Raw genomic sequence first — 12,661 nt, 5'->3', positions numbered from 1 at the left:
TATAATGGATCCCTCTGTGTGTAATGACTCTATAATAGATCCCTCTGTGTGTAATGACTCTACATAATAGATCACTCTGCGTGTAATGACTCTATATAATAGATCCCTCTGCGTGTAATGACTCTATATAATAGATCCCTCTATGTGTAATGACTCTATATAATAGATCCCTCTGTGTGTAATGACTCTATATAATAGATCACTCTGCGTGTAATGACTCTATATAATAGATCCCTCTGCGTGTAATGACTCTATATAATAGATCCCTCTGTGTAATGACTCTATATAATAGATCCCTCTGCGTGTAATGACTCTATATAATAGATCGCTCTGTGTGCAATGACTCTATATAATAGATCGCTCTGTGTGTGATGACTCTATATAGTAGATCCCTCTGTGTGTAATTGCTCTATATAATAGATCGCTCTGTGTGTAATGACTCTATGTAATAGATCCCTCTGTGTGTAATGACTCTATGTAATAGATCCCTCTGTGTGTAATGACTCTATATAATAGATCCCTCTGTGTGTAATGACTATATAATAGATCCCTCTGTGTGTAATGGCTCTATATAATAGATTCTTCTGTGTGTAATGACTCTATATAATAGATCACTCTGTGTGTAATGACTCTATATAATAGATCCCTCTGTGTGTAATGACTCTATATAATAGATCCCTCTGTGTGTAATGACTCTATATAATAGGTCCCTCTGTGTGTTATGACTCTATATAATAGGTCCCTCTGTGTGTAATGACTCTATATAATAGGTCCCTCTGTGTGTAATGACTGTATATAATAGATCCCTCTGTGTGTAATGACTGTATATAATAGATCCCTCTGTGTGTAATGACTATATATAATAGATCACTCTGTGTGTAATGACTCTATATAATAGATCCCTCTGTGTGTAATGACTCTATATAATAGATCGCTCTGTGTGTAATGACTCTATATAATAGATCCCTCTGTGTGTAATGACTATATAATAGATCCCTCTGTGTGTAATGACTCTATAGAATAGATCCCTCTGTGTGTAATGACTCTATAGAATGGATCCCTCTGTGTGTAATGACTCTATAGAATAGATCCCTCTGTGTGTAAAGACTCTATATAATAGATCGCTCTGTGTGTAATGACTCTATAGAATAGATCCCTTTGTGTGTAATGACTCTATAGAATAGATCCCTCTGTGTGTAATGACTATAGAATAGATCCCTCTGTGTGTAATGACTCTATAGAATAGATCACTCTGTGTGTAATGACTCTATAGAATAGATCTCTCTGTGTGTAATGACTCTATAGAATAGATCCCTCTTTGTGTAATGACTCTATATAATATAATAGTTTCACTTTTTCTGTTGAAGAACTGAAATAAACTAACTTGATATTGATGATATTCTACTTTAGTGAGATGCACCTGTATATTGTATTAGTTATTATTAAGGCCAAAAATGTCTCTGGAGGTGGATGTTGAGAAGGCACGTACTTTTCTTCCTTTTTCCTGTAGACTGGTCACATGTTCCTGGCAGACTTGCTGAGAATGGACAGACGTCCGAGGCCAGAGAGAATCCTGAGCCTGACCCTGCAGATGATCTCCTTGCTGACTGGAGAGGTAAGGCCACTAGTAATATCTACTGTTTCTGCATACAGTCCGAACAGGAATATAGATGCCAATTTCTCCATACACAGGATTACATGGTAGTGAGGAAGATCAGTGAGGAGGCCGAAGAAAGCAGCCAACACGGGGGTCTGAAATCCACAGCTCCTCACTCACTAGTGAAAAGAGTGAACAGTCATCAGGAGGTCCTGGAAATCACCAAAAAGATCACTGAGCTGCTGACTGGAGAGGTGACTGCTGGGAGATTATACAGTATACACTGGAGGATTCTGGGTGATGAGAGGAGACTGCTGGGAGCTTATACAGTATACACTGGAGGATTCTGGGTGATGAGCAGAGAGGAGACTGCTGGGAGAGTATACAGTATACGCTGGAGGATTCTGGGTGATGAGAGGAGAGGAGACTGCTGGGAGATTATACAGTATACACTGGAGGATTCAGGGTGATGAGAGGAGAGGTGACTGCTGGGTGATTATACAGTATACACTGGAGGATTCTGGGTGAGGAGAGGAGAGGAGACTGCTGGGAGATTATATAGTATACACTGGAGGATTCTGGGTGATGAGCAGAGAGGAGACTGCTGGGAGATTATACAGTATACGCTGGAGGATTCTGGGTGATGAGAGGAGACTGCTGGGAGATTATACAGTATACACTGGAGGATTCTGGGTGATGACAGGAGAGGTGACTGCTGGGTGATTATACAGTATACACTGGAGGATTCTGGGTGATGAGAGGAGGGGAGACTGCTGGGAGATTATACAGTATACACTGGAGGATTCTGGGTGATGAGAGGAGAGGAGACTGCTGGGAGATTATAGTGTATACATTGGAGGATTCTGGGTGAGGAGAGGAGACTGCTGGGAGATTATACAGTATACATAGTAACATAGTTTGTAAAGCCGAATAAAGACTTGCGTCCATCAAGTTCGACCTGTTAGTTCTGTAATTGCTAAAGTTGATCCAGAGGAGGGCAAAAACCCCAAATGATTTAGCCAATCTTCACCTGAGGAAAAATTCCCTCCCGACTCTGAAACCAGCAGTCAGAATAAATCCCTGTATCAACCTACTATTTTATTCTATTTTTAAGTATACCCTGAAATCTGCCTGGTATCTAGAAAAGCATCCAGTCCCCGCTTGAACTGGTTTAGTGAATCCGACATTACCGTCTCCTCACTCAGTGAATTCCATATTCTCACTGCTCTTACCGTAAAGAACCCCTTCCTATGCTGGTGCTGAAACCTTTTCTCTTCCAGTCTTAGTGAGTGCCCTCTTGTTACCGTAATATCCCTCCTTTTGAACAAATCCCGGGCAAGATCTCTATACTGTCCCCTAACATATTTGTACACATTTATTATGTCCCCCTTCAACCTTCTCTTTTCCAGGTTGAATAGTCCTAGTTTTGCCAACCTCTCTGGGTATTGCAGTCCCTCTATTCCCTTTATTAATTTTGTTGCCCTCCTTTGTACCTTTTCAAGCTCATTTATATCCTTTCTATATATTGGGGCCCATAACTGAGCACAGTATTCCAAGTGTGGTCTGACCAGTGCTTTGTACAGTGGAAGAACAATGTTCTCATCCTTTGCAGCTATACCTCTTCTGATACATCCCATTACCCTGTTTGCCCTTACAGCAGCGGCCTGACTTTGGGCACTCCAATTTAGTTTGCTATCAATCAAGATGCCCAAGTCCTTCTCCATCTCTGAATTCCCCATTGATTTCCCATTCAGTGAGTACTGGTGACTTCCATTCTTCCTTCCCATATGTATGACCTTACATTTCTCCTCGTTAAACCTCATTTGCCATTTAATGCTCCACCTACCCAGCTTATCCAAGTCCCTCTGTAGGCCTGCACTGTCCTCTTTTGTATTAATTGTTTTACATAACTTTGTGTCATCTGCAAATATTGATATTTTACTATTTATCCCGTTGACTATGTCGTTAATAAAGATATTAAATAACATTGGGCCTAGTACAGACCCCTGTGGTACCCCACTAGTGACGCTTACCCAATCTGAGTATATTCCATTTATAACCACCCTCTGCCTTCTATCCCTTAGCCAGTTAGCTGCCCACTTGCAAACATTTTCCCCCAGCCCCATCATTCTCATTTTGTATACCAACCTATTATGTGGCACGCTATCGAACGCTTTTGAGAAGTCGAGATACACGACATCCACTGGTTCCCCCTGATCTACTCGAGAGCTAACCTCCTCGTAGAAGTCAATCAGGTTTGTTTGGCAGGAGCGATTTCTCATGAATCCATGTTGGTTCGGGATTAAAAGATTATTAGCATCAAGATGCTCCGTAATTGCCTCTTTAATGAAGCTTTCAAAAATTTTGCCCACAACGGACGTCAGACTCACCGGCCGATAGTTTCCGGCGTCACTTTTTGCTCCCTTTTTGAATATTGGCACTACATTCGCCTGTCGCCAATCAAGTGGTACAGACCCAGTCTCAACAGAGTCCTTAAATATAAGATATAACGGTCTGTCTATCACATTACTTAGTTCCCTTAGTACCCGTGGGTGTATGCCATCAGGTCCTGGTGATTTGTTTATTTTAATGTTACTGAGGCGTTTCTGTACCCCAGCTTGGGTTAGATTTGTCATACTTAGTGGAGGATTAAGCTTGTCACTTCTCATTTCTCCTGTTAGTTCTATTTCCTTTGTGAAAGTTGTCGAAAAAAAATTATTTAATAGATTAGCTTTATCCTCATCTTTCTCTATGATTTTGCCTTCCTCACTTTTTATCGGTCCAATATTATCCGATTTAATCCTTTTACTATTTATATACGTAAAGAACAGTTTGGGATTTGATCTACTTTCCCTAGCAATACGTCTCTCTGTTTCCTCCTTCGCTATTTTTATTTGTTTTTTACAGGTTCTCGTTTTTTCCGTGTAACACTTTAGTGCCTCCTTACTGTTTTCCTGTATTAATCTCTTGAATGCCTCTTTTTTGCTATTTAACGCCCCTTTTACGTTCTTGTTCAACCATATTGGTTTCCTCTTATTTCTGGCCCTTTTATTCCCATACGGTATATACCTCTCGCACTGAGTATTCAGAATTCTTTTGAAGGTTTCCCATTTACTATTCATATTCCTTTGATTAAGTACTTTGTCCCAGTCAATAAGTTGAAGGTTTTCTATCAGCTGATCAAACTTCTCCCTCCTAAAGTTTAATGTTTTTGTTGTTCCCTTATTGATAACCCTACTGAAGGGCATTTTGAAGTCGATAATATTATGATCGCTATTACCTAGGTGCCCCCCTATCTGTACCTCAGTTATTCTATCAGGCCTATTAGTCAATATTAAGTCCAACACGGCCTTCCCTCTCGTTGGTTCCTGCACTAGTTGGGAGAGATAATTATCCTTAATATTTGTCAAGAACCATTTTCCTTTCTGAGATCTACAGGTTTCTGTTTCCCAGTCAATATCCGGGTAGTTGAAATCCCCCATTACAATCACTTCATTATGTTTTGCTACTTTGTCTATTTGTCCTAATAGCAGATTCTCATTCTCCTCTGTTATATTTGGTGGCTTATAGCAGACCCCCAGTAATATTTTATTATTATTTTTTGCCCCCTCTATCTCTACCCACATGGACTTGACCCCCTCTTCTCCCTGTCCTATATCTTCCCTTAGTCTGGGCTTTAGACATGACTTTACATATAAGCAGACTCCTCCGCCTTTCCCGTTTCTGGTCCCTTCTAAATAAATTGTAATCTAATACATTTACCGCCCAGTCGTAGCTATCGTCTAGCCAAGTCTCTGTTATACCTACGATGTCATACCTCTCTTCCGATATAAGCGCCCGTAGCTCATCCGCCTTATTGGTCAGGCTTCTTGCGTTGGTCAGCATGCAAGATAAAACTTTGGGGTTATTTAGCATCCTATTCTTCTCTAACGATCTAACTGTACTATCCCCACCCCCCTCTCCACCCTCATTATATTCACTTCTCCCCTTCCCCCTTGCTTGCCTCACATCCCACCTATTTCCTTGGTTCCCCCCCCGTCTCTAGTTTAAAAACTCCTCCAACCTATTAGCCATCTTTTTCCCCAGCACCGCTGCACCCTCCCCATTGAAGTGCAGCCCGTCCCTACGGTAGAGCCTGTAGCCGACCGCGAAGTCGGCCCAGTTCTCCATGAACCCAAACCCTTCTGCCTTGCACCAACTCTTCAGCCACTTATTCACCTCCCTAACTTCCCGTTGGCGCTCCTGTGTGGCTCGCGGGATTGGTAGTATTTCTGAGAAAACTACCTTGGAGGTCCTTGCCCTAAGCTTCCTACCTAGGTCCCTGAAATCATTTTTAAGGACCCTCCATCTACCACTCACTTTGTCATTGGTGCCGATGTGGACCATGACCGCTGGGTCTTCGCCAGCCCCACCCAGTAACCTGTCAACCCTATCCGCGATGTGCCGGACTCGAGCGCCAGGGAGGCTGCACACCGTTCGGCGATCCCGGTCTTTGTGACAGATTGCCCTGTCTGTCCCCCTAATAATAGAGTCACCCACTACCAGGACCTGTCTTGCCTGCCCTACACTTCCCCCCTCCCCCTCAGTACTGGAGCATACACTCCCCCGGCGGTCAGAGGATCTGTCGTGCTCCAATATTGGCGGTTCTGAACCAGCCTTCCTATACTTCTTCCCTCTATCCCTCCTAACTGTTATCCAGCTCCCTGCCTGTTCAGCCTGCACTTCCCCTCTATGCTCCACCCCCAATATTGACCCATTGAGTGTCTGCTCGGTGAGCAGCAAACTCCGTTCCATGTTGTCGATGCTCCTCAGTATCGCTATCTGAGCACTTAGATCCAGAATTTGGGCTTCCAAGTGCACGATATGCTCACATCTCTCGCAGCAGTATGGATCCTCGAGCGGTTGCTCACGGAATGCATACATTGAGCAAGATGTACACTGAACGGCTCCGGCCAACATGGACGCCATTCTAAATATGGGGATACAGTCAGTATATATATACAAGTACAAAACACAATTATTTATATATAGGTGTATGGACGTGGATCAATTAGCGATGTGCAAGTGTATCAATTAGATATCGGCGGGGGATCAGTTAAGTATGGACGGGGGATCAATTAAGTATCAATTAAGTATGGACGGGGGAATCAGCTAAGTAGGTCAGGTGGATTAATTAAGTATGGACGGTGTGTCAATTAACTATGGACTGGGGATCAATAAATATGGACTGGGAAATAATTAATTGTGGACTGGGGAATCAATCAATTAATTATGGACAGGGGGTTAATTAAATATGGATGGGGATAAGGCAAATAAATAGGGACTGGGGATCAGTAAAAGTGGACAGGGGGAATCTATTAAATATGGACAAGGGGGATCAATTGATTATGGGCTGGGAGGGGGGTCAATCAGTTAAATGTGGTCGGGGGGATCAATTTAATATGGACGGGGGTGGTTGGGGGATCAATTAAATGAGGACGGGGGGGTCAATTTAAATGTGGTCAGGGGGATCAGTTAAATATGGACGGGGGGTGATCAGGGGATCAATTTAAATATGGACAGGGGGTGATCAATTAAATATGGACTGGGGGATCACTAAAGATGGCCGGGGGAGTTGTATTAAATATGGATAGGGGGGAGATCGATCAAGTATGGACAGGGGATTAATTTAAATAAGGCCGGGGGGGCAGCACTTAAATATAATACAATTGCAATACAAATACAATACAGTACAGTACAGTACACACTCGGGTTCAGTAGGGCCCCTTATCGCGGCCTCCTGCCCCTCACTCACCTCCTCTAGGGACGCTGCACGCTATCACAGCGCGCTCACCCCTCCGGTCGCCTCTTACCAGTCCTCCTGGTCACCACCACCTGGCGCCCTCCGCCGGCCGGCGCTGCACGCTATCACAGCGCTCTCTTGCACTCGTCCCTCCGGTCGCCTCCTACGGGTCCACTCGGTCAACTCCACCTGGCTCCCTCGCCGGAGGGCCGCGAGCCGAGTCGGACCTCGCCGCACGCCGCTCACCACAGCCACACCACAGCCCACGTGCTCACACCCCGCGCGTGCTTTCACTTCCGGTCACGTGCTCTCTCTGTAGCTGGGAAGGGGTCAGATGAAAAAGTCCTGGAGATGTTTTTCCCTCCTTCCCAGCTCCTACAGCAGCACAAACTCCCAGCACCAACTGGAGGATTCTGGATAATGAGAGGAGAGGAGACTGCTGGGAGATTATACAGTATACACTGGAGGATTCTGGGTGATGAGAGGAGAGGTGACTGCTGGGAGATTATACAGTATACACTGGAGGATTCGGGGTGATGATCTGAGAGGAGACTGCTGGGAGATTATACAGTATACACTGGAGGATTCTGGGTGATGAGAGGAGAGGTGACTGCTGGGAGATTATACAGTATACACTGGAGGATTCTGGGTGATGAGAGGAGGGGAGACTGCTGGGAGATTATACAGTATACACTGGAGGATTCTGGGTGATGAGAGGAGAGGAGACTACTGGGAGATTATATAGTATACACTGGAGGATTCTGGGTGATGAGAGGAGACTGCTGGGAGATTATACTGTATACACTGGAGGATTCTGGGTGATGAGAGGAGACTGCTGGGAGATTATACAGTATACACTGGAGGATTCTGGGTGATCAGAGGAGAGGACACTGCTGGGAGATTATACAGTATACACTGGAGGATTCTGGGTGATGAGAGGAGACTGCTGGGAAATTATACAGTATGAACTGGAGGATTCTGGGTGATGAGAGGAGACTGCTGGGAGATTATACAGTATACACTGGAGGATTCTGGGTGATGAGAGAAGACTGCTGGGAGATTATACAGTATACACTGGAGGATTCTGGGTGATGAGAGGAGACTGCTGGGAGATTATACAGTGTACACTGGAGGATTCTGGGTGATGAGAGGAGACTGCTGGGAGATTATACAGTATACACTGGAGAATTCTGGGTGATGAGAGGAGAGGAGACTGCGGGGAGATTATACAGTATAAACTGGAGGATTCTGGGAGATGAGAGGAGAGGAGACTGCTGGGAGATTATACAGTATACACTAAAGGATTCTGGGTGATGAGAGGAGAGGAGACTTCTGGGAGATTATACAGTATACACTGGAGGATTCTGGGTGATGAGAGGAGAGAAGACTGCTGGGAGATTATACAGTATACACTGGAGGATTCTGGGTGATGAGAGGAGAGGAGACTGCTGGGAGATTATACAGTATACACTGGAGGATTCTGGGTGATGAGCGGAGAGGAGACTGCGGGGAGATTATGCAGTATAAACTTGAGGATTCTGAGTGATGAGAGGAGACTTCTGGGAGATATACAGTATACACTGGAGGATTCTGGGTGATGAGCAGAGAGGAGACTGCTGGGAGATTATTCAGTATACACTGGAGGATTCTGGGTGATGAGCGGAGAGGAGAATGCTGGGAGATTATAGAGTATACACTGGAGGATTCTGGGTGATGAGAGGAGACTGCTGGGAGATTATACAGTATACACTGGAGGATTCTGGGTGATGAGCGGAGAGGAGACTACGGGGAGATTATACAGTATAGACTGGAGGATTCTGGGTAATGAGCGGAGAGGAGACTGCTGGGAGAATATAATGTATACACTGGAGGATTCTGGGTGATGAGCGGAGAGGAGACTGCTGGGAGATTATACAGTATACACTGGAGGATTCTGGGTTATGAGAGGAGAGGAGACTGCTGGGAGATTATACAGTATAGACTGGAGGATTCTGGGTGATGAGAGGAGAGGAGACTGCTGGGAGATTATACAGTATACACTGGAGGATTCTGGGTGATGAGAGGAGAGGAGACTGCTGGGAAATTATACAGTATACACTGGTGGATTCTGGATGATGAGCAGAGAGGAGACTGCTGGGAGATTATAGAGTATACACTGGAGGATTCTTGGTGATGAGAGGAGACTGCTGGGAGATTATACAGTATACACTGGAGGATTCTGGGTGATGAGAGGAGACTGCTGATAGATTATACAGTATACACTGGAGGATTCTGGGTGATGAGAGGAGAGATGACTGCTGAGAGCTTATACAGTATACACTGGAGGATTCTGGGTGATGAGAGGAGAGGAGACTGCTGGGAGATTATACAGTATACACTGGAGGATTCTGGGTGATGAGAGGAGACTGCTGATAGATTATACAGTATACACTGGAGGATTCTGGGTGATGAGAGGAGACTGCTGATAGATTATACAGTATACACTGGAGGATTCTGGGTGATGAGAGGAGACTGCTGGGAGATTATACAGTATACACTGGAGGATTCTGGGTGATGAGAGGAGACTGCTGATAGATTATACAGTATACACTGGAGGATTCTGGGTGATGAGAGGAGAGATGACTGCTGAGAGCTTATACAGTATACACTGGAGGATTCTGGGTGATAAGAGGAGAGGAGACTGCTGGGAGATTATACAGTATACACTGGAGGATTCTGGGTGATGAGAGGAGGGGAGACTGCTGGGAGATTATACAGTATACACTGGAGGATTCTGGGTGATGAGAGGAGACGAGACTGCTGGGAGATTATATAGTATACACTGGAGGATTCTGGGTGATGAGAGGAGACTGCTGGGAGATTATACTGTATACACTGGAGGATTCTGGGTGATGAGAGGAGACTGCTGGGAGATTATACAGTATACACTGGAGGATTCTGGGTGATCAGAGGAGAGGACACTGCTGGGAGATTATACAGTATACACTGGAGGATTCTGGGTGATGAGAGGAGACTGCTGGGAAATTATACAGTATGAACTGGAGGATTCTGGGTGATGAGAGGAGACTGCTGGGAGATTATACAGTATACACTGGAGGATTCTGGGTGATGAGAGAAGACTGCTGGGAGATTATACAGTATACACTGGAGGATTCTGGGTGATGAGAGGAGACTGCTGGGAGATTATACAGTGTACACTGGAGGATTCTGGGTGATGAGAGGAGACTGCTGGGAGATTATACAGTATACACTGGAGAATTCTGGGTGATGAGAGGAGAGGAGACTGCGGGGAGATTATACAGTATAAACTGGAGGATTCTGGGAGATGAGAGGAGAGGAGACTGCTGGGAGATTATACAGTATACACTAAAGGATTCTGGGTGATGAGAGGAGAGGAGACTTCTGGGAGATTATACAGTATACACTGGAGGATTCTGGGTGATGAGAGGAGAGAAGACTGCTGGGAGATTATACAGTATACACTGGAGGATTCTGGTGATGAGAGGAGACTGCTGGGAGATTATACAGTATTCACTGGAGGATTCGGGGTGATGAGCGGAGACTGCTGGGAGATTATACAGTATACACTGGAGAATTCTGGGTGATGAGAGGAGAGAAGACTGTTCGGAGATTATACAGTATACACTGGAGGATTCTGGGTGATGAGAGGAGAGGAGACTGCTGGGAGATTATACAGTATACACTGGAGGATTCTGGGTGATGAGCGGAGAGAAGACTGCGGGGAGATTATGCAGTATAAACTTGAGGATTCTGAGTGATGAGAGGAGACTGCTGGGAGATTATACAGTATACACTGGAGGATTCTGGATGATGAGCGGAGAGTAGACTGCTGGGAGATTATACAGTATACACTAAAGGATTCTGGGTGATGAGAGGAGATGAGACTTCTGGGAGATATACAGTATACACTGGAGGATTCTGGGTGATGAGCGGAGAGGAGACTGCGGGGAGATTATGCAGTATAAACTTGAGGATTCTGAGTGATGAGAGGAGACTTCTGGGAGATATACAGTATACACTGGAGGATTCTGGGTGATGAGCAGAGAGGAGACTGCTGGGAGATTATTCAGTATACACTGGAGGATTCTGGGTGATGAGCGGAGAGGAGAATGCTGGGAGATTATAGAGTATACACTGGAGGATTCTGGGTGATGAGAGGAGACTGCTGGGAGATTATACAGTATACACTGGAGGATTCTGGGTTATGAGAGGAGAGGAGACTGCTGGGAGATTATATAGTATACACTGGAGGATTCTGGGTGATGAGAGGAGACTGCTGGGAGATTATACAGTATAGACTGGAGGATTCTGGGTGATGAGAGGAGAGGAGACTGCTGGGAGATTATACAGTATACACTGGAGGATTCTGGGTGATGAGAGGAGAGGAGACTGCTGGGAAATTATACAGTATACACTGGTGGATTCTGGATGATGAGCAGAGAGGAGACTGCTGGGAGATTATACAGTATACACTGGAGGATTCTTGGTGATGAGAGGAGACTGCTGGGAGATTATACAGTATACACTGGAGGATTCTGGGTGATGAGAGGAGACTGCTGATAGATTATACAGTATACACTGGAGGATTCTGGGTGATGAGAGGAGAGATGACTGCTGAGAGCTTATACAGTATACACTGGAGGATTCTGGGTGATGAGAGGAGAGGAGACTGCTGCGAGATTATACAGTATACACTGGAGGATTCTGGGTGATGAGAGGAGAGATGACTGCTGAGAGCTTATACAGTATACACTGGAGGATTCTGGGTGATGAGAGGAGACTGCTGATAGATTATACAGTATACACTGGAGGATTCTGGGTGATGAGAGGAGACTGCTGATAGATTATACAGTATACACTGGAGGATTCTGGGTGATGAGAGGAGACTGCTGGGAGATTATACAGTATACACTGGAGGATTCTGGGTGATGAGAGGAGACTGCTGATAGATTATTCAGTATACACTGGAGGATTCTGGGTGATGAGAGGAGAGATGACTGCTGAGAGCTTATACAGTATACACTGGAGGATTCTGGGTGATGAGAGGAGAGGAGACTGCTGGGAGATTATACAGTATACACTGGAGGATTCTGGGTGATGAGAGGAGAGGAGACTGCTGGGAGATTATACAGTATACACTGGAGGATTCTGGGTGATGAACGGAGAGGAGACTGCTGGGAGATTATACAGTATACACTGGAGGATTCTGGGTGATGAGAGGAGAGATGACTGCTGAGAGCTTATACAGTATACACTGGAGG

General features: G+C 45.0%; 1 protein-coding gene across 9 annotated transcripts in view; it reads left to right on the top strand.

Moving 5' to 3' along the window:
* LOC141221121 (uncharacterized) overlaps window positions 1-12,661 on the top strand; it is a 113,682-nt gene that overhangs the window by 78,139 nt on the left and 22,882 nt on the right. For 6 of the 9 annotated variants that reach the window (XM_073666469.1, XM_073666462.1, XM_073666465.1 and 3 more), the window contains 2 exons: window positions 1,511-1,615; window positions 1,693-1,851. In XM_073666469.1, coding sequence (XP_073522570.1) covers window positions 1,511-1,615; window positions 1,693-1,851 — 264 coding nt within the window. The remainder of the gene's footprint in view (window positions 1-1,510; window positions 1,616-1,692; window positions 1,852-12,661) is intronic. The other 3 variants (XM_073666470.1, XM_073666471.1, XM_073666468.1) reach the window with 2 other exon arrangements.

The sequence above is a fragment of the Phyllobates terribilis genome, unplaced genomic scaffold (assembly GCF_046119375.1).
Source record: "Phyllobates terribilis strain yellow unplaced genomic scaffold, ASM4611937v1 Scaffold_318__1_contigs__length_2195899, whole genome shotgun sequence".
NCBI classification, from domain to species: domain Eukaryota; kingdom Metazoa; phylum Chordata; class Amphibia; order Anura; family Dendrobatidae; genus Phyllobates; species Phyllobates terribilis.
Note: the sequence above shows the minus strand (reverse complement) of the source record. Positions and strands in the feature narration are given on the sequence as shown.